Consider the following 24,982-nt stretch of genomic DNA (forward strand, 5'->3'; position numbering starts at 1 on the left):
AACTGTTAGGCCAGTGTGCTACTATAAAGCCATACCTTCACCCGTTTCTGTTATGGCAGCATATTCATAACAATATTAAAAGACTATCTTGCTTTAAACCAAAAGTGCTGTTTTAAGTAACTATAATATACATATATATTTTGAAGAAGTAGCGCTCTTCTCTAAATTTACATTACCTATGCTTTCTTAAAACAACTGATAAACCCCCTAAATCCACTCTAATTTTCTTTTCTTTCACTTGCACATCTTTCTTTAGCACCCACCCTCAATTCTTTAATACCCAGTAAAATATCTGCTTCTCTCAGCTTACTGTAATCACTCATTACATTCCTACTTTACACATCTTTGATACCATCGCTTAGTTCCTTTTCGTTTTCTACTACCACTCATCCACTTCAGCTTGACATTTCCCTTGTCTGTCAATCAGTGGTTTACTAATATCTTAAGCCTTCATCTTCCTCTCTATCCAGGTGAGTTGCATTGGGGATTGTGCAAACATTATGGTATTGAAGTGGTTGGAAAACACTGGAAACATGAGCCACAGACCATCATAGAAAATGATGAAGCCTACATCACATGGGATCACCTGTTACCAACAGTTCAAAAGATAGATGAGAGAAAACCAGACATAGTGGTCCATGAAAAGAAGACAAAAGTAGCATTGATCATTGAAATTGCTACATCCAGTGGCTACAGTGTATTGCATAAAGAGAGACACAAAGTCATAAAATATCAAGATTTGCAGGCAGAAATAAGAGCAAAGTGGAAGGAAAATACCCAGGCAGTTCCAATAGTAGTAGGAGCAATGGGTCTTATAAAAAAGAATCTACAATCGTATTTTGATGTTACCAATCCATGTAACTCCGTACGAAGTGCAGAAGGAGTCGTTACTGGGCACATGTGAAGAGCACATTTGGCTGACATCAAAGATTGAAACAATACTATTTTCATGAACTTTAATCATACTTTCACTTAGGAATGGGGTCTGCTCCCATCATGGTATTAGAAACCCAAAGGATTTGGAAAAATTAAAAGAGTGAGTCAAGTATCATGTTTATCATATGTTGCCATACTGTATATTGTTGCATATAATGCCTATGATTTTCAATCAATTAATTTAATGCACATTTTTCTAAAAAACACACACACATATGTGTGTGTGTGTATGTGGTTTTATATATATATATATATATATATATATATATATATATATACACACACACACACACACACACACACACAAACACACGCACACACACATTTTTTGTTTTTAAAATTTGTATACTGAATGTATATTTTTAATACATACGTACATCATTATGGAACTTTTTTCTCCGGGCTTCTACAGAAAATAGGCATTATAGCTAATTTGGATTTTTCCAGTTAACAAATGGAATGAATAAATAAATAAATAAATAAATAAATAAACTCAATCAATCAATCAAACAAACAAAATTAAGCAACTTGCACTTGTAGCCAGTATAACAAAACTTAAGAGAATACAAGCTAAAATGCTGAAACCAAGTTGAAAATTATGCCGGATCAGCTAATGTTGTTTCCCTAGATTGGTAAATAATGCCATGATTACTTCATTGTCTACCAAAGAAACAGTCCACTAAACAAACGAACCAGTGTTAGTTCAGTGTGTTTACTTTGATTAGGGTAGTAGCAGGAGTGGAAATCCAAAAACCCTATTAAGAGGTCACTTGTTAGGTGACTGCTTGAAGAGCACATTTGCAGTCTCGTGTACTAAGCAACTGCTTTCATGTGTAGCTGTGTCCGATTTGAGGGAATAAATACGAATATGTTTCGATTTATTTTTACTTTGATTTTATGGACGTTAACTGTTGCAGAAGAAGAAAATGGTATGTAGTTACAAACTATGAAATGATTTTTCTTTCACACGGTGTACATTGGAAAAGTTATATCAGAAATGGATATTGAAGATCTGTTGTGCAGTACTAATAATAAATGTATAAATTTAATTAAAAGTGGGTGCTGATAATTATAAGAAGGCTTGGTTCTACATATCCACCTGCACATACTTCGTACAGCTATAGAAAAATTAGCGCTTCATTCAGATATTACTATTAAGCACACCTGTATATAGATTATATGTAAAATGGTTATACAGTCCAGTCTTATGAGATATTTTTAAAAAGTATGTAATGATTTATTACATATTATACAGTCAAAACATCTACACAAATAATCATTTGTCAGTTTACAAAATAACTTGGATTTTAATGGGAGGTAAAAGTAACTTGTTTAGCATAGTGTGTCTATTTGCCAGACCTTTGGACAGGCAGGAGAGTTGACTGTTCATTTATTTACCACCCTTTTTTGAGAGACAGATGTTTTTCTTAATAGAAAATTTGAATTTACAGTAATGTCTAGATTATAGTGAAGTAATATGTTATGAAAAAGGTAGGGACTACCAACAAAATACGCTTGTTTTTCCCATTTTTAACATGGGGTTAGGGTGTCATGTGAACCTTCCCCACCTGTCAAAATTCAGTGCCACTCTCATACTTTCTTCAGCATCATGCCTGACTGTCACAGGTCTTCTCTCAAGAAATGAATCCATCTCTTCTCTGGATATCCTCATTTCGTCTTGCTGTCTATCTTTCTCTCCAAAACTTTCTTCAGGTAATTATCTTTTGCTTCTTGCACATGTGCTTAAATGGTTGCAGTTTCATATATGAATGTATGACATCATCCCCAATGGTACCTTTCCCATTCTGTCTTCCTCCTGCAGGTCATGATGCTGCAAATCTTCCTCAGGCACATCAGCTGTTGCCTGCTACTGCCCAGCTGAGGCTGCAGCTGAGCTGGGCAAGTAGGGAGAGGCTACTTCAGTGACAGGGGTTATAGCCCCCTCACAGGCATGTACCCTATTCCAGTGACCTGCTCTGATTCAGCCAGCAGTGAACTGTTGGCGAAGACAACATTTGAATGGGTAATGTCATATCAAATCACCACCCATTAGTCTCTCTTTCAATGAACTGCTAATTAGCTAGACCATCTGGTCCACTGAGAAATATATAACCCTTACCACTGACCATCCTGACTCAGGAACTCCATGTAGTTATCACAGGGGGATCCCTCTTAGATGGTCAGCAGTAATTTGCTGCTAGTATAATAATCTATTCTCCAGTCATTTGCTCTGATTTCTCTCTATGGGCCTCCGATGTCTCCTCTTCCTAGTATATGCACAGCCACACCTGTTTTTTTTGTTTGTTTGTTTGTACTGTTTTATGTTAGTTTATGTGCCCCCCACTACCTACCCCAATGCCAGTCTTTTACCTTCCATTTCCCCACCACCCTTCCCGCCATCCTTTATCTCTCTTTGTATATAAATTAGAGGACCTTACTCCGCATGCGTTTACAGTGTGCTGTATGACAATGCTATGGAGTGCTCAGTGACAGTTTGCCACAACAGGTTCAGGCTCACACTACATATGGCAGCTATGCTATATGTTCTAGAAAGGTGCTTGCACTCAGTGTATGACCACTATCTTTTCCTATTTTGTATCTCTTATTATGAACTGTTGTGTTCATCTTGTAGCTTTGTCGAATTGCTACATTTCTCCCAACAGGGCCCAGCTATGCGCACTTGCATGTATCTTACTCCTGCTTTGTTATTCATATATACTTTCAATTGAACTACTGCTCAGCACATCTCCATGAATCCCAGCCCATGTGGCTATGTAGCATAGCTTCATGTATTTGTGTTTTCTTTCTTATTTCTCCAGTATCGTACAGCATATGGTGCACCAGTGCTGGTAAATTTAATAAGGCAGTTGTTACCTCCATAATTGTATGCCATTAGCAGGTGAAATATCACCACACCATCTCTGCCTTGCTCACACTTCAGCCAACAGACTTTGAGCCTTCCAATTTGCAGATTGGCATGAGATTGGTTTATTACATTTTATCTCTTTCCAGATGATGTATCACCCTGAAGATTTGATCTTCAGAAGTTCTACATTTATTTTTCATTTCTCTGGTAATGCCACAGCAGAGCTGGAAGCCCATGCATCTGTTTTGTAACACCTCTCATTAGCACCCTTAAAAGTATCACATTGTTAATTTTGTTTCTTTCATTCTCATAAACACGCTATGATAAATCTTAATTTCCCCTGCATTTCAACAAATAAAATTATCATATGGGGATGTCCTTTTTTCTGTATGCTTTTTGACTTCTGTGCCTGGCAACCATCAGATCTCCCCACAGAAAACCTGAGTCCATTCATTCTCCTGCACCATGTATCCCTTGCACAAAGGTGAGAGTAATCCAGAGGGACTAACATCCAAGCAGCCATGGTGGGGGGTTGTGCCCTCATTTGCATCCTGACAATGATGTCTTTCTTTAATGGCCTAATCCCATATGTGTCCATTGTTCTAATGTTGTTAATCAAACCCAGACTGCCTGAGTTATAACTAGGATTCTATCCCTCTACACTAACAAATCTGGCTTATTTTCTCTTTTCTTTTGTTACCTTAATGAGAGCCACTAGGAACAAGTCCATTTCTGAACTGAGCTGTGAACATAGGTGTGGTTGTACTGTGTGTTCTAAATCACACAGGGTACAAGTGGAGTCAGAAGCAAATCAAATTCAGTACAAAAAATGGAGTTCACTGACTCATATATTCTTACTCATCTTTCATACATTGTCAAATAAGCACCACTTAGACATATCACTTATTCCTTCTTCAGTTACCTGAACTAAGAAACCAGTCAGTTCTGAAATTAACTTTATAAACAGCAGGTGACAAGTCATGTAAAATCACTCTGTATAATGATGGCATGCTGTTAGGTTTAAGCAAACTTAAGTCATTCCTTCCTCTCCTCTTGCAAATGTTGAACAGGTATTCTGCATTAACGATGTATCATTTAGGTAAACATTTTTGGCACTTCAAGTCGTCTTTATTGCTCTTAAAAATGGGAGTTGTAGAGGGAATTACACAAAATGGAGCAATTAGAAAATATTTTGAATACTAAGAAATAAATTTGAGCGAATGTAAAAAAAAAAGCATAGATATATTTGAAATGAAAGTGGTCTGCAATTGTGTCTGTTATTCTGAAAGTGTCTTAGTTCTGGTTTAAGCATTTGGGCTCCTAACCCAAACCTGTTGTATCTGTTGTTATAAGTGTTGTTGTTCTGGTTTAAGCACTTGGGTTCCAAACCAGTTATTTTACATTAGGAATATTTGTGGTCTAAACTCTTGTGGCAGGGGATGATAGCCTATACCCTTCTAAGCTGGGAATTGCTGGTTGAAGGCTCATTGTGCCTGTTATTCTGTAAGTGACTTAGTTCTAGTTTAAGCACTTGGATTCCAAACAAGTTGTTTTACAATAGGAGGGTTGAGGTCTAGACTCTTGTGGCAGTAGACTGTGGCCTACACCCTTCTAAACTGGAAATTGCTAGTGAAGGCTTATTGTGCCTGTTATTCTAAGTGTCTTTATTCTGGTTTAAGCAGGTTGGTTCCAAACCAGTTACTTTACATTAGGAAGATTTGTGGTCTAAACTCTTGTGGTAGGAGAGGATAGCCTACACCCTTCTAAGCTGAAAATTGCTGGTTGAAGGTCTATTGTGTCTCTTATTCTGGTCTCTTAGTTCTGATTTAAGCACTTGGGCTCTAAAATCAGTTGTTTTACATTAGGAAGGTTTGTGGTTTAGACAATTGAGGTGGGAGAGTGTGGCCTACACCCTTCTAAGCTGGGAATTGCTGGTGAATTGCTACTTAAAGTGTTTGTTTTTTTTTTTTTGCTGTTGTGACTGTGATGTTATGCACTTTGAATTTCTAGTACTTCTGCATTTTATAGCATAGGCCAGATTCAGACTTGCTGAATCTAGACTGCTTGGTATCACTTGAGAATTAAAACCAGCGCTTCACTGAGACAATGAAAGATCTGCAGCATCCACTGCTTCCAACTAACTATAAGTGCCTGTTTTTGCTCTTACATTCTACTTTTAATTTGTATTTGCATTCTACTGTCTGTTTGAATTGTCTGAACAGTTTTGTTGCCACATTTTACTGTATACTGTACTAGTTCAGCTGTAGCATAGCCCATTTCTAGTTTTGCTATTTCTGGGTCTGTTTTGTAACTTCTGAGCATCAAATTCAAGCCGTCTTCATTGGTGAAGGCCCTTCTACACCCTTATGGGAGGAGACTGCTATCTGGGTTTCATCTAATCAAGGATGATTGGACTAGAGCTCAGTGACAGTGTCCTTATTGGCTAGTTTGAGTTAAAGAGTTATTTCTTGTTTTATTTCAGCTCCACATTTGCACTTGTTTGCGTGTAGCACATCATTGTGCATTGCTGTGTAGTGGTGGTTACCATTGGTGGTTATAGATGCAAATGTCTTGCTTGTTAAATTTTCCTTTAGCACTTTGTGGTTCTTCAGAGGATTCTTGCAGCCTACTCTACTGTCAGGTGGAACATTAAGCCTAGCTTCAGAGGTACCAACACACCTCTCACTCACTTGCCATTCCTAAGTGTGATCTCTTTTCCTGACCATATAAGTTTACCTAACACTGTGGACGGACAATTGCACACAGTTTCTCCAGGCAGCTTGGTTGACATGGACATCCTGAGGCAGTGTAGCAACTTCCTTATGTTCACAGATAACTCTCTACTCTTAGTCCACACAAATTCAACATGTGAGAGATGCAACTATATTAAGAACCTTGAATCCATGCTCTGTCACACCAGTCAGTACATATGACAATGATTGGGTTGTCAGCATGCACACCTCACCTCCTACTCCACCCAAACACACATCACACATACCTACATATGTGGTGGTCCTCATCATAAACATACCTAAACACCAGAGACCTCCCAAACACAAACACAAGCACCCTACACATAATACTTCCTCTGCAGAACACAGTACACATAATAGCTCATGCACCAGTGTCTCACCTGTCAAGCCCTTAAAGCAAAACACAAAACCAAACATATTAGCCATAGGTGATTCTAATGTGAGACACACAGATGTCCTTATCACCAAGCTGGATAAGAAAAAGGTCATGGTCAGCTGTCTGTCAGGTGCCAGGATACGCCATATCACACATGCACTCAGGTCTCTCAACAAAAGTTACTGTTATGATGCCGTTAAAGTCCATGTTGGTGTGAATGACTTGAGAGGTACCTTTGAAGAGAGACATGATTGCACTCTTGGATAATGTGTCTCAGGTAGGTGTGTTCCTAGCCTTAAGCAATATTTTACATTCACCTAAGGTGATGCCTCACTACAAACAGAAAATGGTTGACTTCAATAATTGGCTTAGTTTCTGGTGTCATTCTAAGGGGATCAAGTATCTGTCAGCCTGGGATGACATAATCAACCGACCTCGCTGCTTTGCCAGAGATGGTCTTCATCTGTTACCCTGAGATCTTGGCTACAGGCTAAGGCTCTTGTCACCCCCATAGTGCTGTTTTAGGCAATGTCTCAAGGACAAAATTTCCAGTGTAAAAACTCCATCTAAACATAAACTCAAGGTTATGCTGCTAAACGCTAAGAGTTTTAACACAAAACTGCATGAACTGGAAGCTGTCCTCGCCTTGGAAGATACAGGCATTTGCGCAGTCATGAAGATCTGGTTCAAGCCTGTGCAGAGCACCCCAGCCATACCAGGTTACACCTCCTGCCACATGTTCAGACCCCGAACTGAAGGTGTGAAAACTAAAGGAGGCAGTGTATCAATATTCATTAAAAATAAATACACCTATAGATTGGTTAAACAGTATGATTTCCTAAAGATTCTTCGGGTGCAATTAACTGTTGGTAGGACACTTTTTCAAGTCATTGCCAGCTACAGGACCCCCTCCATGAATCAGAACAATCACTCTGCCTATTTCAATCTACTTGAGTCTATCAATATACATCCAAACCCTATGGTTTTGGGAGACTTTAACTACTCCATCCATTGCTGGGTAAATTACTTGTGCTCAAACTCACTTGTCCAAAGGTTCCTCGACTTTGTTAACTCCAATGCCCTGGACCAGCTGTTTGACAACTCCACAAGGGGTTCCAACATCTTGGATCTGGTGCTTACCAATATGGGGGACCACTGTAGCACCCCCACTTTGAAGTCTTCCCTGGTGAGATCTGACCACAAATCAATCTCATTCAAAGTAATTATCACACCTGACCCCCCCCCCAGCAGCAACTAAACAAAAATATTTTCCAAAGTAGATTATAACCTCTTATGGGATGACTGCATCTCTCCCCTCAGATGGAACTGGCAACTATGTCGAGTTCTACATGAATGCTTTATACAAACACCTGTGTAACTGCATTAACTAGGTGACTTTGGACCTGATAGGACCAAAACAAGCTGCTCAAGGTGTACAACTGCCATTAATAGGCTTTACAATAAGAGGAAGAAGTTGCTGTTTAAGAGTCAGAGTGAACTCTAAAATGGAAGCACTCCTTCCTCAGCTTAAACAAGCAAATAAGGCTTCTTGTGAAGTCCCCCAAAGCAAACTATGAATTCAAATTAGCTTCCACAACTAAGAACAACCATAAGGTGTGCTTTAGTTACATCTGTAACCTAAAAGAAAATGCCCAGATTTGGGCCAAACTGGTAGTTAATGATACCACATATACTCAGCCTGTGGGAATAGCTAACCTGTTTGCTGACAGGTTCTGTGAAAACTTCACTTCCCTGTCCCTGCCACATGTATCCCCATGACATTCCTACCACCTGTCCCTTACCTTGTCAATAGGTATTTATCCTGGAAATAAGGGTAGAACTTGGCTAGGCTTGTAAGGGCCCTAGGGCCATTAGCTTAGTAATTCATATGTTCCTATGATCCTATTAAATACTTGAAGTAATTTACACCTGAGCCACATTTACATAGAATCCAAGTATTTTGACTCATTTACTAGGTGATTTCTATATAATCAGCTTTATGATTACTTTTCTGGGAGTACAGTTAGCCTTGCAAAAATCAATCTTCCAGTGTTATATATATATATAACCTGTACACTTTCTTGCTACCTTATACCAACATATTAGTAAAATTCTATTAACAACCAGTTATGAGCTGTGTGGGATTTAAAGCACACCCTGCTCTTTCAGGAATGGCTTTACTAGATTTTCAGCTCCTATTGCATGAGAAGAATAAGAACCAGATATCAAAGATTATTCTCTGGTAGAAAGTCTCAGCATTTATTTGCTTTGAAATGAAAGTACCCATAAGGCTCTTTTCAGATTATCTGAGCTTCTCACTCTGGGTAGTTACTTAGAGTTCTATAGGTTCTTTCAAAGATCACAGATTGCCTGACCTACTACACTTTAACCCATCCAAAAATGAGCAAGTACCCAAATGTAGTAACATAAAGCAGATGTATTAAGCACTCTTGGCCCATTAGTTGGCTGAAATATAACACCCATTTCAAAGATATTCTTCTACTGGAGTACTAGTTCTCAAATTGTGTTTCAAAAGCTGGAAGTATCAAAGCTGCAAAAAAGGTTGTCATTTCAACTTTATTGCATTTTAGTATGGAGTGTTTGATCTTTTCTGAAAATGGGTGGGATTTGCATATCTTTACACAAATGGCTCACCATTTTTCTTTGATACCAAATGCCATAAGATCTTGTCTGGCAGGTATGTTGGCTTTCACAGGTGTATTCTAACTTTAGAAATCACTTTAAATTGTGTCTCATTTGGCCTAGAGAATCACATTTTGTATTGACACTAAAAAATTATGAAGTAGGAACAAATCAAGTCTAGAGTATCCACTTTTCTTCATTTTTTTACATTCATACCTGGAAAATACTCTTCCCATTTATTAACACTAGAAAGGCAAATGATACCTTGATAGACAATAACAATCTTTTGGCTTTTCCCGGTTAGGGGTCACCATAGTGGAACTCCAGTCCACTAATGATTGGCAGTGGCTTGTTACAGTGTTGAGTTGCCAGCCCAGTGCCCAACCTACAAAGAAGGCACACCCACACACACACACACACACACACACACACACACACACACACACACACCTACCTGCATGTCTCTAAAGTTCACTCGACTGTGGGGAGGACATACAGACTTTGCACAGAAGATGTTCCAGCCAAGAATCAAACTGAAGAACCTCTTGCTGTGAGGCGACAATGCTAACAGCTGCACCACCACGGCTGTACCTACACTGATAGACAATATGTTGCAGTAAAACAATGTTTAACAAATCAGAAAAATAGAAGTGGCGATCCAGGAGCTAATTGTAGTATTGATTTAAGTTTATTTTTAAATTTAAACAAATGAGTTTTAATTAATGGGTGGTGCTGTGCCTATGAGCATAAGTGTTCAGTGATTAAGTGGTAGTCTGAAGTCTCTTGATAAAACTGCTTACTCTGAAATTAATAAAAGGATTTATAGACCATTCATGGAACACAATTTATTCTTTAATTTTTGATAAATTATAGTTTCCTGGTTTAGCTTCCACGGGATTTTCTTAATTCTGCAAAAACATCTTTGAATTTCACTGTCTGCATACTTTCATGGGTAGTGTTTCAAGAATTAATAGACTTTTTTTGTTAGTATTTGTGTCCCACTGGAATGAAAAGTATATACCTCAGTGGGCTCCTATTTTGTCTCAGTTCATGTCATTGATGTGCCATTCTAGAATACTTTCTTCCTATTATAGTTCTCATAATCATAACTAGATTATGCATACTACTGACAGATGGACTTATAGATGATATATACTGACAGATGGACTTACACTGTATAACTGGTACAAAACCATTACAACTATTATAACAGTGGTTTCTTACTTTACATATTGGCCATAAGAAAGTGAACTTATAGATGTAAATAGTGTTGTTACTGTGTACTAGTTGTCATACATTACACATTTTGTTTCTCATAAGTACTGTTTGATATAGGATGGAATGTTCTGGCTGCTGGGAGGGCAAAGGTTATGTAGATATGCATTTCATGTTATGCAGCAGTTTGTGTCATGTTATGCAGCAGTATGTTTAAATAAAAGGGCATTAATAATATTATGTTCATATGTCCCATGGCCACTGATTTTAGTTTTTGTATGCAAGGAATCTTTCAGTTATTATCTCTGAAAATTCTCCCTTAGGAATTTAGACTGTAAGGTGGAATGGAAAGGGACCTACATTGCAGATATAAAGTCGACAAGTGTTTAGCTTAGGTAGCTGCTGTCCTGTCTTTCGAGCGAATTTGTGAATAAACTGCTTTATTTTAAAGTTTACAAGATCATTGCAGTTGAATGGATTTAATAAAATTGGCTATCTGAAACACTGATACATTTGCTGATTGAGAGGTTAGAACTTAGTGCACACTCCCATTATAGGTTGTAGCCTGTGAGTCTCAGGTCTCACATTCATTCTGGGTCCATTTCACAAAAGAGCTCCTGCTGAAAGCAAATCATAGATGTAGGGTATAGATATAGATGTCCATAGAGCATCAGTGATATCTGAGTCTCAGGGTATAATAGCCACCTTCATTATTTCCAGAATCTTCCAAAGATGCAGCTTCTTCACAGATAATGGAGAGATATAACACATAAACTTAAAAAGAATTTCAGGTTACAAGTGCTCTCTCTCTCTCTCTCTCTCTCATTTTTTTATCATGCCACTTTGATTCCCTGAAGAAGAAGAATATTTGCACTGCCTAAGCTTTACTTTCTCTCTACAGCGAGTATGAAGGCAAGCCATCATGGTATCCCACATCACGGAGCTGTGAGTCACATTTTTCAGTTTAACTGATGTATGTGGAGTTTTATTAACATGTTTTTAGTTTGACAGATATGTATAAACTGCACTTTCGAATCAATAAGTCTTGCAAAAACTAAGCATATATTCCTATGTGGCATCCATAACATAAATAATAATTTAACATCCAAGCTTAAAAGCATTCAGTTCCTTCCTAAAGCTAAATTTGCAGCCTTTGTAGTACAGAGGGCAAGGAACAATAATCCATAAATGCCTAATGTCATGCACAGTTAAAGCCATAACATCAAAGCTGTTACAGGATGTGTATATTTTATCAACTTCACCTTGATACAGTATATAGTATATCTCTTCACTATACATATATTTTTCCTTCTTTTAGGAATTCAGTGTAAGATTCCAAACATTGAACATGGGCAGTACAAAACTGCTGATGGCTTAGTCAAATTTTCTTGCAACCCTGGATATGTATTAAATGGCACCAGGATAAGTCAATGTCACTATATTGGATGGTATCCTTCCCCTCCAATATGTCAAGGTAAGCATTTTTCTTCAACAATTAGCTTTTCATTTCTTTCAAGCAGCTGAACTTATGAAATTGTCTTTTTACGTACATGTATTGTGCTGATATATCAGTGAGTGAAGTTCATCTGATGGCATATGTCACTCAAATCTAGAAATCATTGTATTTATTCCTTTTGTTGGTCTGGAGTGGTACTGTCAGCTGTGCCCTCCATGCATGATACTAAAGGTAACATTTTATGCTAATCATTATATGAAACACAAACAGGTGCAAGATAAATTCGGTTAAAGAACTTTATATCCTATTGCTTAGCCTGTCAGATGTTAAATATTACCAGGAAGTACTGTGATTACAAAGACATGTCTAAGTTTTCCTTTATTGAATTATTATAAAAGGCATTAAATTACCCAATGAATGAAGCAGCTTCAACATGCTGTATGACACAAAGCTCTTTAATTATGCAGGCAAGACAACAAACCAGACTCCATTGCATATGGACATATCTTTGTGTATTATTTTACAAAATCAACATCCCATGTGTAAAAGATCGCTTACTCTGCAAGTCATATGGCTTACAAGAACTCAAAATTTATCCAGGCATGGGGTATACTGAGTAAGGATGTGAACAAGAAAACAGACATAAACAGATGGGGTCATGTCAACTGACTAACATGGATTAAAAAAAGAACAGCAAAACAACATTCTACAAACACCAGAGGTCTTTTTAATTCTTTTTGCAGGAGACAAAGCTCCCTCTATAACCCAAGTGGGGATACTCCAACTCCCCAAATATTATGCATACCTACTCCAAGGCTGCAGTACAGTGAAGAAAAGAGAAAACTTCAGTGCTGGTGAAAGTTGCTTCTGAAATGTTACCTTGATCTGGCTTCCTATTCAAATGTTGAAATGCCAAGTGCTGAAAAGTCAAAAAAGAAAACCCACTGAAAACATGGGAGAAGAGGGAATTTTGAAAATCTCTCTTCTCCTTAAAACGTCTGCCCTCTGCACCCCCACACCCCTATATACCAACCCTGAGATTGCAATGTCTCAGAGAAAAGGGAATATTCTGAGAAATAGCTTCTCGGACTTAGTATACATAAGTTCGATCGTTTGGCTATTCAGTCTCCATATTTCGGGACTCACTCTAGTGGGTTCTGACATTTCAGATGGTTATCCCTTGATTCAGTGGCATTCATTCAAATGGCTGTCAATCAGCTGTCACAGTCCAAACAAATGTGTAGAAAGGCAATAATGTGTACAGAGAGATATTTTTAAAGTTCATTTTATCAAGACTTTATTAGAAAAATGTAATTTATGTCTAAAAGTACAAGTGTTTCAGAACACTGCTCAAAAGCACACAATAATCCACAGATTAGGCTAATACTCCAGGCTACACTACATATGGGCACGTTTCATTGTTATTTCACCCTGTTATAGCATAAGTGGATGATGGCTCCTTTTATCATAGTTTAACTGGAAAATGGCTCCTCTTATCATAGCATATGTAGAAGAAGGCTCCTCTTATCATAGCATAAGTGGAAGATGGCTCCTGTTATCATACTATAACTGAAAGATTGCTCCTCTTATAGCGTTAAGTGGAAGATGGCTCCTTTTATCATAGCATTAGTGGAAGATGACTTGTGCTGTGAAGCATCTGGCTTACAAACCTATGTTGTTATGTAACCATGGGTAGGTATAAAATAAAAATTGAAAGAAGAAAGCAAATCCCTACACACATGTGTAGAAGACTCAGCATCTGCTTAGGAATTTTTAATTCCTTGTTTTACTTCCTTATTTGGCCCCCCTGCTGTGACATAATTAAGTATTAATTCATGACAGGGTGTATCAGGATTTATCTACAGTTGGCCTGGTTTGATCATGAGGGGAAAGCCCAGGTCTGATACACAAGTCCCTAACCACAAACTCCCAAACAGCTATAAACTGCCCCATCCCTAACCAACAGGCCAGTAAAAAAACTATATTACAATTCTATCATATTAACTTTAGGAGCATCTGTAACAAAATAACAGATGTGCATGCTTGCATAGCAACCTACGCTTTGACATTCTGTTCACCAAAGAAACCAGATTAAAGCAAAACGTCAAAAATGAGGAAATCCTACCCCCCTCACAGTTGTAAAAATCATCCATATGGATAGAACATATAAAAAGGCTGGCAGAGTAGCTATCATCTATAAAAAAGCTCTTACTCTCTCTCCATTCCCCATCTTCCCCTACAATTCAACAATGCAAAAAATGCTTATCTCTGAACTACAACTAAAGAGGCGTACAACACTGAAAACATCATCTACTGGCTATCATCCCACATTAATGTGGAAACTTTCACTCTGGGTGACCTAAACATCAACTGGCTAGTAACCACCTGAAACAACACTCATACTCAACACAGCTAAATGGTTTCATTCAACTAAAGTGGAGTACAAAGGGTTGAGAGGGTGGCCTAATGGTTAAGGTGTTTGCCTTACAAACACAAGGTGTAGGGTTTGAGTCTCACAAGGGATAATTGGCAAGGCTTAAAATGGCTCGCAAGGGCAGTTAGCCTAGTACTAATCTATGAATAGCAACTGCGGCTAGGTAGAATAAAAGTACAAATCCTTACTGGACTGGATTCTTGTCATTGTTCACAAACAAATAATGTCATCTTAGATGTTCTAAAGTATGTTAAGTGATCATCTCCCAGCTTTCACCATAAGACATCAAAGTCATACCTAAAAGCAACATCAATATAAACAAGCAAACAGTAACCTCTCTGTACTCCGAGTAGAAAGTTTGTACAGAATATAAAATTCTTCAACTGGAATATACTAAAAACTCTTCCGCTGGGTGAAGCAGTCTCTAAATTCAATACTGTGTTTCTTACTACAGTTAACTCCCACACTGCCCTTAAAACCAAGAGAATTAAATCTTGGCCTGCTCCATGTTTAACTAGGAAGAGTAATTCACTCATGAAGCAAAGAGATAAAGTTTGGAAAGATTGGTCTAATACCAAAACATAAATCAACCTATTATGTTACAAGCAGTAAAGAAATCAAACTGAATATCAAATATGACTTGACAATAAATCATACTATACCTTGTTTTAACGCACCATAAACTAAATGCTAAACAACTCTTTGTGTCAACCAACAACCTTCTAAATCCTAGTCAAACCACCCAAATCACTCTATTCACTGCTAAACAGATTGGCACCTTTTCCACTCAATTTAACAACTACTTCACCCGATCAATCTTTTCTCAGAAAAAAAAAACAATTATCCCCTCATTCATGTTCCCCTGCAACTTACAGATTTCATAGTGTCCTTAACTTCAAATCAGTTCCAATCTACACTAAAAAATGCCTTCAAAAACTTAAGCCAACAACTATAGTATACAGTCTTCCTACCAAGTACCTAAAAATGGTTGCTGATGCTGTAGACCAACCCTATCTCTATTCTTATCAACTGGTCTGTCCCTGAAAACTATGTCCCCACACTCTAGAAAAAATCCTTTATACTATCCTCACACAGGGGTGGATATCAAAGGGATATCTCAGACTATAGACCAATCACCACCCTTTCTTCCTTATCCAAAATCCTTGAACACTATATTCACATCCAACTTTTAAAACACCTCTCCACAAACAACTCTCTGCTACCCAACATGGTTTACACCCTTTTCACAGCTCGGCTACTGATCTCATAAGTTTCATAAATTATGTAAACCAAAATAGAAACACTGGTAATTTATTTTCCTCATTATTTCTTAACATATCTAAGGCAATTGACCTAGTCTCTCACCAAAAGTTCCTTATGAAACTTTTTCACTGTGGCATCAGTAAGTCATCCCTCCTGTGGTTCTATAGCTATCTAACAAATAAAGAACAAGTTAAATGGCTAGCTAAATTCATTTTTTTCTGCCAGTAACAGTTGGATTCCTGCAAGGGTCCATACATAAATCTCTCCTATTCAATATTTTACCTCACCTTGACCAAATATGCCCAAACAGTCCAATATGTAGAAAACTCCAAACTTATCTGCTCAGCCAAAAACTTAACTGATTTCCAACTGCAGATGCAAGAGTCCTTGTCAGCCATTGAAACCTGTCTAGAAAACTACCAACTGCTATTAAACCCTAAAGTTGATGATATGTACACCAAAGAATTTCACCCACCAAAATCCTGCTCTAACTGTAACCTCAGACATTAACACAATAGAAACAGTCTTTCAAACTAAGTTACTTGGGGTAATAACTGACAAGCATGTGAAATTTCACTACCATATACAACAATCAATAAAAATACACAAAAAACTTGAATGTCTATACAGGGCAAAATAATAGCTCACATACACTATCATTAAAACAATTTCCACTACCTTATTCCATACCCTTCTTTATTCCTCCATAATACTTATCAATTTCCAACCTTCTCACATTGTAACAGTGTTAAGAAAAAGAGCAAAAACAAACTTGACCAACAAAACCAAAACGACTGGTATCCTTAAGCACACGGAACAAATCCAATGACCAAATAAAATTTGCTTAACGCAACTTTTATTTACTTAAAACAAATGCGTTTTCACCACTGATCCTTCAGTAGCTTCCTCAGAACAGAATAAAAAACATGCCAAACATTTAAAACTTTAAATAGTATTTGTGTCATAATGACATCATAAACAAACTTCACGAAGGACACACCCATTTCAACAAAAAACAACTTAAAACCAAAAACATCTAATAGATAAAATGTACATAAAACATTTCAAATAATTGATTGTGACATGACATTAGCTACAAGCTCAAAACCTTTTTTTAAAATTTTGAAACGTAAATTTATATAAAATAAAATAGCAGCATAACCTATCTCAACAAGATACCTAACGAGTTTATATTTTCATTAAAACACTAAATATATAATGAATAGATCTAGATACTTAAAGAAACAAAAAGTATTGTAATTATGTATGCCTCCAAGGGTCAATATTAAACCATTATCTCAAATAGCTTTTGAGCTTCAGGACACATGAAATATTAAAGCTTTCATTGAGCCCAGGAAAAGAGAAAGCGTCTAGTTTAACCTGCCATTCTAACTCATGATTTTCCAACAACAAAGAAGTAGGGCCACCCCTAATACTACTTGGGATGTGGTTAATTGCCATGAAATGAAAACTATGGCCTGGTGAACAGGAAATATGTTTAGCCAGAGCATTGTCACTTTTATTGTTTCTAATGGCATAAACATGTTGGTAGATACGCTCTCAGAGCTTATGGTCGGTCTTACCTACGTAAAAAGCCATACAGCAGTCACACAAAGCCACATAGACAATAGACTTAGTTTCACAATTGATTTTGTGATAGATTTGGTATTTTTTGTTCCTAATAATGAAAGAGCTACCTGTTCTCAAAAAGTGGCACCAGTTACAGGCCCCACAGGTGAATGTGCCTTTCAACTTAGTGAAAGGGCAACTACCATTGTTCCTTTGTAAAAGTTCTTTAAGGTTTTTACCTCTTTTATAGGTAACGGAAGGTTTAGGACCAAATTTCTCCAATAATAAAGAATTGGTTATAATAAGTTGCCAAGTTTTACAAATAATATCCCAAATCTGTTGGGAATTTGTATTAAAAGTTGTGATAAAACTTAAATTGAAATTATGTGTTTGTCCAAATTTAGGCACAACAAAAGAAAAGGTATTACTCAAAAGGGGGAGAGCAACTAGAGGGGCATCAACTTGGTTAAGTAGCGGTTTGTAGAAACCAACCAATCTCTTTTGGTCGACTTCCTCTATGAGTTCATCCACCAACCTGATAGGATAACCACGATTGATGAACAAATTCTTCAAAAAAGAACATTCTTGTTGAAATGCATCCAGAGAACTGCACATACGTACCGCCCTAACCAATTGACCTTTGACAATTGACCGTCTTTGTTTGTAAGGATGTTGACTAGAAAAATGCAAAAAGGAATTACAATAAGTAGGTTTCCTAAAAATAGAAGAATGGAATGCATTTAAAAAGGCATTCTTCTCTAACTTCACATCAAGATAGTCAATGGTCAAGGTAGAAAATTGGTATGTAAATTTAAGAAACTCAGTGGTAGAGTTCATATACTCTACCAACTCATTAGCTGAAGAGCCATCTCCACAAAAAAGAATGAAAATGTCATCAAGGAAGCGAGTGTAGAACTTAATATCATCTTGAAATACAGGATTATTCAGGAGAAAATGTTTCTCCCAATATGCCATAAAAAAGTTCGCCACACTCGCTCCACAAGGGGAGCCCATAGCAATACCCTGTTTTTGTAAGAAAAATTGTTTCTCAAAAATGAAAAAATTAGAACTGAGGACAATGTCCAAAAGTTCCGAAACAATGTCTATCTCATCACAAGAAGCATTTAGTTCTTTCAACAGACAACTAGTCCATTCTCTTGCTTCTAGATGTGGAATAGACGTATAAAGGTCGACCACATCAATTGTTAAAAAGTTATAAGATGGGTCGAAATCTATACTATTGATATTACTGAGAAACGTCCAAGAATCCTTACAAATCCCAGGTAAAGATTTGAGGTATTTAGACAAGATAGTATCAATCAAACGAGCAGCAGGGTGTGTCATAGAAGATCTACCATCCACTAATGCCCTCATAGGTGGATTCACCAAATCCTTATGAATCTTAGGGATTCCGAACATTACTGGAGTTTTAGGAAACATAATGTCCAAGAAATTATAAGTATCCAAGTCTATTTTACCCTCCAAAAACAAGTCCCTTAAGTAACCTCTGATTCTTTTATATGTGACATTCATTTCATTGAGGGACGAAACAGAATAGGCTGGTGAATGAAGCACTGCAAGCATTTTTTCATTGTACTCTAATTTATCAAAAATCACTAGGCCTCCACCTTTGTCAGGTTTGATGACCCTAACTGGTAATTGACTCAAGTTGTGCAACACCAAAGACTGCTCTTTAGTAATGTTAAAATTATGTGCAGTTGGTCCCACCTTATTACCCCCTAATAAATGTCTAAAATCCATTTCACAAACATTTTCAAAAGTATGCAACCCAGGATGTAAAGGTGGGTTGAATACACTAGTAAGTTTTAAACCTGTACAGTCATTAATAAGAGAGTTACTAAATAACAGATTCAAATTAAGCTTGCGAACAAAACATTTCAAGTCAATAATTGCCCTAGCTAGATTGCAACATTTACTAGGAACAAAGGTGTAACCCAAAGATAGTAACTCTACCAAATCATCATCCAAAACAGCACTTGAAAAGTTGTAAACATGAAAGTCACCTTTCTTATTTGTTAAAACAACACGAAAACGAGGAGCATAATCAGAAGAGGAAGGATGGTTTTCTGCACCCGTTAGTTGTAATGATTCTTGTTCCTGTTCTGGGATTGGCGGTTGTTCCGAGTCCCTAAAAAATTATTCCTGTTGTTATTAACATTCCTGTTGTTGTTAGGTGGTAAATTATTGTGATAAGCAGTCTTAATTCTATTACTACGTCTTGGACCATGTGCTGGTTGGTCCTCAAATTCTTCATCTATCACATCCAAATTGTCAGGCGGCCGCTCACCATCAACTTCAGTATGGTTTCTCCCATTAGGAGTAACCTGACAAGATCTATCTATAAGTTTAGGGTAAGCATTCAAATGTTGGTATGCAGACCTGTCTCTGACAAGTTTTTTGGTTTTATTCGCTTTCAGTTTAACTAAAAGCGCATCTATGCTGACAAATATACGATTGTAATCATACTTGTAGCGGACAAAATCTATATCAAGTTTGATTACATTGTCCAAGTCCGTAATTTCAGAAGACAAAGATGTAAAGGCTTTAGAATAGTGTTTTATCATGAGCTCCATTAACTGAGACCCTTGCCTTTCAAACAGAGCTGTTAAACCAGAAAGAAAAGCTGGCTCCGGTAGAAGACCAGTAGGTGAAAAGTTACTTCTTAAACCCTTAGGGACGATGTTCTCATTTAGGCATTGCTGTTTGTTATCAAACAGCTTTAACTTATCTGATAAAGAAGACAACAAACCTTGTAAATCATTAAAGTATTAGCATCAGGTGATCTCACTAACACCACGGGTTGACCAGCTGGAATCGGCTGCGTAGAACTATTGATAGTCTGATTAAGTTGTGGAGAAATGTCGGAGCTAGTAGCACTAGCTCTATGATTGTCCATACGGTCAAAGTTTTCCAAACGTGAATTTAAAGCATCCAAGCGCTGTGAAAGAGACAGCAATATCGACATAATATCGAAGCTGTCATTACCAGAGCTAGAACCATTGTCGCCAAGTAAATTGGAAGGTCCAGGGCAAACAGGACTACCAGTAGCCATAAACAGACCAAGAAAAAGAGCAAAAACAAACGTGAGCAACAACACCAAAACGACTGGTATCCTTAAGCCCACGGAACAAATCCAATGACCAAATAAAATTTGCTTAACGCAACATTTATTTACTTAAAACAAATGCGTTTTCGTCACTGATCCTTCAGTAGCTTCCTCAGAACAGAATAAAAAACGCGCCAAACATTTAAAACTTTAAATAGTATTTGTGTCATAATGACATCATAAACAAACTTCTGTAACTGGTGCCACTTTTTGAGAACAGGTAGCTCTTTCATTATTAGGAACAAAAAATACCAAATCTATCACAAAATCAATTGTGAAACTAAGTCTATTGTCTATGTGGCTTTGTGTGACTGCTGTATGGCTTTTTACGTAGGTAAGACCAACCGTAAGCTCCAAGAGCGTATCTACCAACATGTTTATGCCATTAGAAACAATAAAAGTGACAATGCTCTGGCTAAACATATTTCCTGTTCACCAGGCCATAGTTTTCATTTCATGGCAATTGACCACATCTTTGTTGTTGGAAAATCATGAGTTAGAATGGTTAAACTAGACGTTCCTGGGCTCAATGAAAGCTGTAATATTTCATGTGTCCTGAAGCTCAAAAGCTATTTGAGATAATGGTTTAATATTGACCCTTGGAGGCATACATAATTACAATACTTTTTGTTTCTTTAAGTATCTAGATTTATTCATTATATATTTAGTGTTTTAATGAAAATATAAACTTGTTAGGTATCTTGTTGAGATAGGTTATGCTGCTATTTTATTTTATATAAATTTACGTTTCAAAATTTTAAAAAAAGGTTTTGAGCTTGTAGCTAATGTCATGTCACAATCAATTATTTGAAATGTTTTATGTACATTTTATCTATTAGATGTTTCTGGTTTTAAGTTGTTTTTTGTTGAAATGGGTGTGTCCTTCGTGAAGTTTGTTTATGATGTCATTATGACACAAATACTATTTAAAGTTTTAAATGTTTGGCGCATTTTTTATTCTGTTCTGAGGAAGCTACTAATTTTATTTCGTCATTGGATTTGTTCCGTGGGCTTAAGGATACCAGTCATTTTGGTTTTGATTGTAACAGTGTTACAATAAAATAGCTAAACTCACAGCTACTCTCTCCTACAAAATACATCTCTGTCTAACCCCAAAACATCTAAATTGGTTCCTCCAAATGGTAATAATCCACAATCTCATCAACTAACCTCAAAGCTGTTTTGCACTAAAATATATCATTCAGCCTTATTCTCCTACTTGCTCCCTACACTCAGGTGACTAGCACCTTCTTGCCTTAAGTAAACCCAACAGTATAAACCCAGCAATACTACCAGTGAATCGCTCTTCTCCTTCTCAGTCTTCAAGCGCTGGAACAGGGTGACATTCCCATGAGACAAATGGACACATCAGCATTATTCAAACCTCAATTAAAACAGCATCTTCTCAACACTTGTCTCTTCTCATGCTGAATTAAATTCTCAAATTCTCTGCATTTGACACTAAACACCATGTGTAATATTTTTTTCTTCTTTTTCTACATCTACCATCATAAATATTTATCACTGAATTGTTTACTTGCCTTTGTTTACCAGGAAAGTCAAAAAAGGGTTGTCTCACTCCAACTCCCCACTAGCCTACTCACCCGCAAACTCTTTCCTTTTCCATATCCATCTTTTTTCTATTTCCACCCTAATTCCTGTCCTCTACACATGACTGATCTCCTTTTACATCACTCCAATATCCCCTTTACGTCCAAACTCCTCCTATTAAAATTATACTCCAAAAGTTCTAAAAAAATTAAAAAAGGTCAATATGTACACAAAGTCACTTGTATAGACTGTACATATTTTTGTCCACCTAATAGACTGAACATATTTTTGAGTACCTATACCCAGATGCTGCATTAATAACCCATGTTCAACCTACAAAATTCTCTCCAAATGTTATAAATTATTTTGCGATTGTAACCTGCTGTATTACTGTAAGACCAGTGCAACTTCTTCCAAGGAGCAAGAAATTTTATTGGTTGAGCACTTTCATAAAAAACTTCGTCAGAACAACTTTTTAATACAAAAAACACACTCATATATACCCCCTCATCAACTATCACGTGTATCTCCAAAAACCAATAGGATTAAAGCATTAATCATAGTTGATTATAGACCATTTCAATTTCAATAAAGCAATAACAGAACATGAATCATTGATGCCAGGGTAATTGCACACATTAAACACCAATTGCCATACCAATTCTTTTTGATCTAAATGTTCCTCAATGATCCATCCCTGAGCATCTTTTTTAACTTGTTCGATAATCAAAAAATTAAAACTATGAGTTGCATTCTTTTCTACATGCCTATATAAGGTGTTTGTAGTTCTTTATTCCTGATGTCAAGAATATGTTGATATATCCGCTTCTTAAATTTTCTACGACTTTTTCCTATGTAAAATGCAGTGCATTGATTGCACTGTGCTAAATACACTATGTTGGATGTGCTACAAGAATAGCAACCTTTAAAATAATAAACACGTTGTTTGATAGTAAAGGTATTAACAGTGCTAACATACCTACAAGAAGAACACATTCCACACTTTTTAGTGCCTATCATGCCATTACATGAAGAACTAACAGTTCTTCTTTCCAGATAATTCTGTGATGCCATGTACTATGCTCTTTGTGTTGTTAGTGGAGGTTTTTTCCCTGGGCCTTCACTGATAAGGGGTTACTCAGCCCATTTGGACTTTGCTGGTAAACAGAAGCAACTAACTAACTAAATCAATAAATACAATAAGAATATTTTTGTGTAGTGAAATGATCATTTTGTGACTGTTAGCATAAGAGGGGTTTGAATCCATCAGTGCCAACCAAAAATGTGACAAAAAATGTATCACTGACACCTAAATGTGATGATTGATGGCATACCCTGCCACACAAATACGAAGAAATCATTATAGCCGGCACCATAGGAATGCTGTCTTGAGTGACATGACTGGTACCCAGTAGGATAAATAAAAGAAAGTGCATACAAGTCTAACTCAATAATCATTTCTCAGACAGTAGCCTGGCTCCAAGAGCATAAAGGGAATATATACTGCTGTCCTGGGAAGGAGATGGCAACAGCCACCCCTAAATTAGACCGCACACACTCCACCTTCAGGGATGAATGTTTCACCTAGCAACCCAGGCCTCTTTCTCATCACTTTATCTGTGAAATATAATATTTTTCAGTGTTCCTTGCCCATGGTGATTGCCTTTTATACAAGCTAGTATTTTCAAAAATACACCTATATATACCCAAAAGTCTCCAATTCCCCATAACTTGCTTCCTGGCAAGTTAGTACTGCCACTACTCTGGAACTCCACAACTAGGCAGAGACATCTAGTTACCTGTTTCTTCTTAATTAAACCAAATATTAAATACTATACATTCATATTTTCATTGGTACCAGGCCCAAATGATCTAGCTAAGTGGAGATGGAGAGCTGCGATATGTTAACCAGTGATAAATGATAACCCATTTCTCAGATAATAAAGAACAATAATACACATATAATAAAGGCCAGCCACAAGAACATAAAAGTGAATAAACTTAATTTAAAAAAATAAGTCAACGGTGCAGTCAGGTGTTAAATATACAAAAAGTGAGAAAGTGCACATGGAAGAATAAAATTACTTTCAATTACATTGGACAGAGTATGCACAGAAAAACCTGAGCTACAAATAAGCAGACTGCCAAGTTATCTATTACTAGAAAATACTGGCCCTGGCTGATATGAGTTAGATAAATATTAAAATACTGATAGACCTTTCACAGATGTGTCACCAAGTTCTTCCAAGAAGAGGCATGAGGGAACAAAGACCAAACTCACATTTGTATACAGTTCAGTTCCTCCCTCAGTTGTGCTCTAAGGCTTCATTACTTTATTTTCTATGGAAAAGAAGCATTAAATATGCTTTTCTTTAGTTGCTTTATTTTCCCACAGCAAAATGTATTAAACTAGACATGTCACCTGTAAATGATGACAGCTTAACTACACCAACCCAGAGACAACAGAGAACACCACTATATATAATATTACCATATGTCTCTTAACTGTCTGCATTTTAATACCTGCTTTCATTTGACAGTTAAAGTCAGTTATTTCTTGAACTGGACTATGTGACATTTTATGATCTGCTAGTTCAGGAGATGGAAGCACTTAAGAAACTTACAAATACATTTAATGTCCTTATAAGCCCTTAAAAGAGAACACTTTCCATGGTCATTGGAATTATACATTTTGCAGAACAAATGTGTTTCTAGTACAAAATAAAAAGCAAATAAACTTTCCTTAGGCTACCATCAAACCCGGTACCACACATACATTAAAGTGGGCTCTGC

General features: G+C 36.9%; 1 protein-coding gene across 3 annotated transcripts in view; it reads left to right on the forward strand.

The window, feature by feature from the left end:
- The first annotated feature begins 1,721 nt into the window (after positions 1 to 1,721).
- LOC122813734 (coagulation factor XIII B chain-like) overlaps positions 1,722 to 24,982 on the forward strand; it is a 483,965-nt gene continuing 460,704 nt past the window's right edge. For all 3 annotated transcript variants that reach the window (XM_044086206.1, XM_044086207.1, XM_044086205.1), the window contains exons 1-2: positions 1,722 to 1,865; positions 12,108 to 12,263. In XM_044086206.1, coding sequence (XP_043942141.1) covers positions 1,766 to 1,865; positions 12,108 to 12,263 — 256 coding nt within the window. In that variant the 5' untranslated portion in view covers positions 1,722 to 1,765. The remainder of the gene's footprint in view (positions 1,866 to 12,107; positions 12,264 to 24,982) is intronic.

This window comes from Protopterus annectens, chromosome 10.part0, assembly GCF_019279795.1.
Source record: "Protopterus annectens isolate FY-2018-M chromosome 10.part0, PAN1.0, whole genome shotgun sequence".
NCBI classification, from domain to species: Eukaryota; Metazoa; Chordata; order Ceratodontiformes; family Protopteridae; genus Protopterus; species Protopterus annectens.